Source organism: Rana temporaria, chromosome 1, assembly GCF_905171775.1.
Source record: "Rana temporaria chromosome 1, aRanTem1.1, whole genome shotgun sequence".
NCBI lineage: Eukaryota > Metazoa > Chordata > Amphibia > Anura > Ranidae > Rana > Rana temporaria.
In genome coordinates this window covers 288630827-288634435 of record NC_053489.1, presented here as the reverse complement: position 1 = coordinate 288634435, position 3609 = coordinate 288630827, and the positions used below count along the sequence as shown (strand labels likewise).

The 3609-nt window shown below is 35.0% G+C and overlaps 1 protein-coding gene across 1 annotated transcript; it reads left to right on the top strand.

Annotated features, from left to right (window-relative positions):
* Positions 1-979: 979 nt before the first annotated feature.
* On the top strand, positions 980-3393 carry LOC120924926 (forkhead box protein D5-A-like). The gene has a single exon (XM_040335883.1). It carries the CDS (start codon positions 1951-1953, stop codon positions 2980-2982), a length of 1032 nt encoding a protein of 343 aa, XP_040191817.1. The 5' UTR covers positions 980-1950; the 3' UTR covers positions 2983-3393.
* The last annotated feature ends 216 nt before the right edge of the window (positions 3394-3609 follow it).

The window sequence follows — 3609 nt, the reverse complement described above, 5'->3', positions numbered from 1 at the left end:
CATAAATGTGAGATGGATATCAGTCCCCAGAAGGTGCCACTTTAGCATTTTAATACAGTTTAACTATAGCTGTTTTCTGTATTTTAAGAAAAAAACAAGCAAACAAAACAACAACAACCCCAAAAGGATAGGCTATAACTGACATCAGTGTGATCCACATGCAGATTGACCAGTAGAGCAATGAAGCTCTTTTTTACTTGTTATTGCTATCTGCTCATGAAAGCCCCCCTGTGGTGATCAGTAAACCCTACTTGCCAAACCATTTCCTCCTCTGTCTTCATATGCAGAGCTTGGTGGCTAATGTTCACTATTGCATGTTTTTCTTTCACATTGCAGATCCTTTTATTCACGCCATCATTTCCAAACCACCTGCAAGACTTTAGAACTCTACAAACACACATCATTAAATAGCAGGCATGGTCTAGGCACTTCACATGCAAAGTAAGTGCTCCAATCACATCCAGACCTATTACACACACACTCCAACCTAAACTTACAGAAAACAGGTTGCATTTCATATCTACTACTACTTCTTCTATTAATGCTACAACTACAACTAATTAGTGTTATCATTATTATTAATGTTTCTTCAGACTGAAAGCAAAAATTGTAAAACAAAACCAATAGATTTGTATATATCTGATTTTCCAGATATTTATGGTAGAACATTATTTATTTAGATTTAACATTCTTTAGGTTCAGGGTTTATATATATATTCTTCAGCAAGTAGGATATTTTATAAATATAAATAAATAACTATATATATATATATATATATATATATATATATATATATATATATATATATATATATATATATATATATATATATATTATAAAGTATATAGTCTTAATAAATGTATATTTGTATTTTATTCGTCTAATTTTGATGTATTTTATGGTACATAAACATAATGTACACATTTTTTTCATGGCATAGAAATCAGCTTTTTATTATTATTATTATTATTATTATTATTATTATTATTGTTACCGCACTTAGAATTATAGAAAAATACTGTGATCACCGCTAACCAGGATATTTCATCAGTTATTTTAAAAAGCTCAAGAAGTAGTATACATAACAGAGAAAAACAAAAATAACAACAAATATACCATATATTTGTATAGTTTAGGACAATTTTTTACAATAAAATAATGTATTATTATGCAATTGAAATATGTATTTTGATATGGCATCTGTTAAAATAAAAAAAGCCTATAAAATAAAAGACACAATTGTTTGCCCTTCCATTACTATAACATTCTTCAGGGTATATAGTAACAGAGTGAGGTTTATATTTCAGTTGTGTCTTGCATATAATTTTTAAATGTGTGCAAAATGTGGGTTATGTATATAAATGTAATCATTAAAATATATTGTTTTTTAATCTTCATTAAATGTCGAAAGTAATATAGCCGGATTGTGACATAAATGTAATGTATACCTGCTAAATGCATGCCTAGTTTCTGACAATCAATCAATGAAGAGGATAAAATGAATGCATAGAAAATCATTGAAAGCTCAGTTCTTTAGCCACAAAAAGTGTAAACAGCCTGGACAAACATTGATCCACAATAGTGAGCTTAACAAACCATTGCATGTGTTGTAAATAATGAAAGTTGCTAGAGTCTATTGATGTGCACAGCAAGTGTTAATTCCCATCCTCTGGACCACCACTCTTGTTGACCTAGTCCCTCCTTCCCAGGTGCAGGACCCTCTCATAAAAGCTTATCTGGCAGATTATCTCCAATTCAATTGCAGATGACTGCCTTACAGAGCTGGGTGTCTTCAGGGAAGAGACCAGTGACCAGGAATTCAGTGCAGCTCTGCTTATAAGAGGAGGCTGTGAGGGAATTCCTTCAGAGATCCTGGTCAGCCACAAGACAACGCAGAGATTACAATCCAGACAGTTCCTCATAGCTGTTTTGGACGGTCACTTGTGGCCATGAGCTTCTTCCAACAGACCAATATCTCAGAGGAGCAGTTCTTCTCAAGGATTTCAGATGAGGAAGATGAAATTGATATTCTGGGAGAAGATGACAGTTGTGGCTTCCAACAACATTTCTGCCTAAAGCCTCAATCTTCAGACATGGATACTAAGATGTCTCCCACCAAATCCAGCTGTGGGGAATCAGAGAGTGACTCTTCTGGAGAGAGTGAGTCTACAGAACAGACCATGAACACTGGAGGTAAATCAAAAAGGACCTTAGTAAAACCTCCATATTCATACATCGCCTTGATCACCATGTCTATTCTACAGAGTCCAAACAAAAAACTGACCCTCAGCGGAATCTGTGACTTCATCAGCAATAAATTTCCCTATTATAAGGACAAATTCCCAGCCTGGCAAAACTCTATAAGGCACAACTTGTCTCTCAATGACTGCTTTATCAAGATCCCCAGGGAACCGGGCAACCCAGGCAAAGGAAACTATTGGACTCTGGACCCAGCTTCAGAAGACATGTTCGATAATGGAAGTTTCCTCAGGAGGAGAAAACGATTTAAAAGACACCACAACGAATTCATCAAAGATAGCTTGATGGTCTACCCTCCCTTTCATTACTACAGACCTTACAGGGCTCTTCACCCACAGACATATGTTCATCCTCATGTCGTAACCCCGATGCCCATAACTGAAAGACTAGTGATCCCTACACACCAGCAGATCTCTTACCAGGATATGCCTCAGGGGAAACTCCCCAGTAACATCCAAGGACTAAATATACAGCTCAAACCCCAGGCTTTGGGCAACCAACATCCTCCAAACAAATGCTCCTTCAGCATAGAGAGCATTATGAAGAAAACCAAGGAGCCAGAAATTTCTGTCCCAGATCTCAACCAGTCCTGGAACTATAGTCATTTTCAGCAAAGGTCAGCTTCCATGCTGCCAGCTATACTTAACATAAATGCTGGACCTCTGCTATCATCCTATGGAGCCCGGCAGTACTGCCATATGAGGTTCCCCACTAACTTCTGATGTATATATATATATATATATACAGTCCTAGAATTAACCGCAACTAAACCTGAGCAATCACACTTACTGCGCTGCTTTTGGCTTGTATTTAATGGACCAATGTCTGATTTAGAGATACTTATTTATTAATGTACTGTTCTATATAAAACCCCATATTTTTCCTCACTGCATTGCTATATTCAGGACTTAAAATACACAGTTGGTGAGGAAGGGATGGATATTCGTGGTTGCTGTGTGTTTTTTTATTTTTGTTTTGTTTTGTTTTTTGACTCTCTGTGGGTACAATGTTGTATTTAAATGTTTGCATGGCTGTTTTATTTGATGTTTCATTGCTTATTGAAATGTACATAGCTATAAAGTATTTATTGTCAGAGAATAATAACATGTGTGGTAATTCCATACAATAAAACCTTTTAATAATTATAAAAATGCGTGGTTTCATTTAGTCCTTTCTAATTTAAAATAGATGTTTGTATTCTTTTATTTGAGAAAACAGAAAAATTATATCATTTACTTTCCGTTTTATAAATATGCATTGCAAAATAAGAGTACAGGTCTATAATTGTATTTTAAACTATAAGAGTTTTCAGTGTAACGTATAGCTGGAAATGCTAAGACCAGGTAACA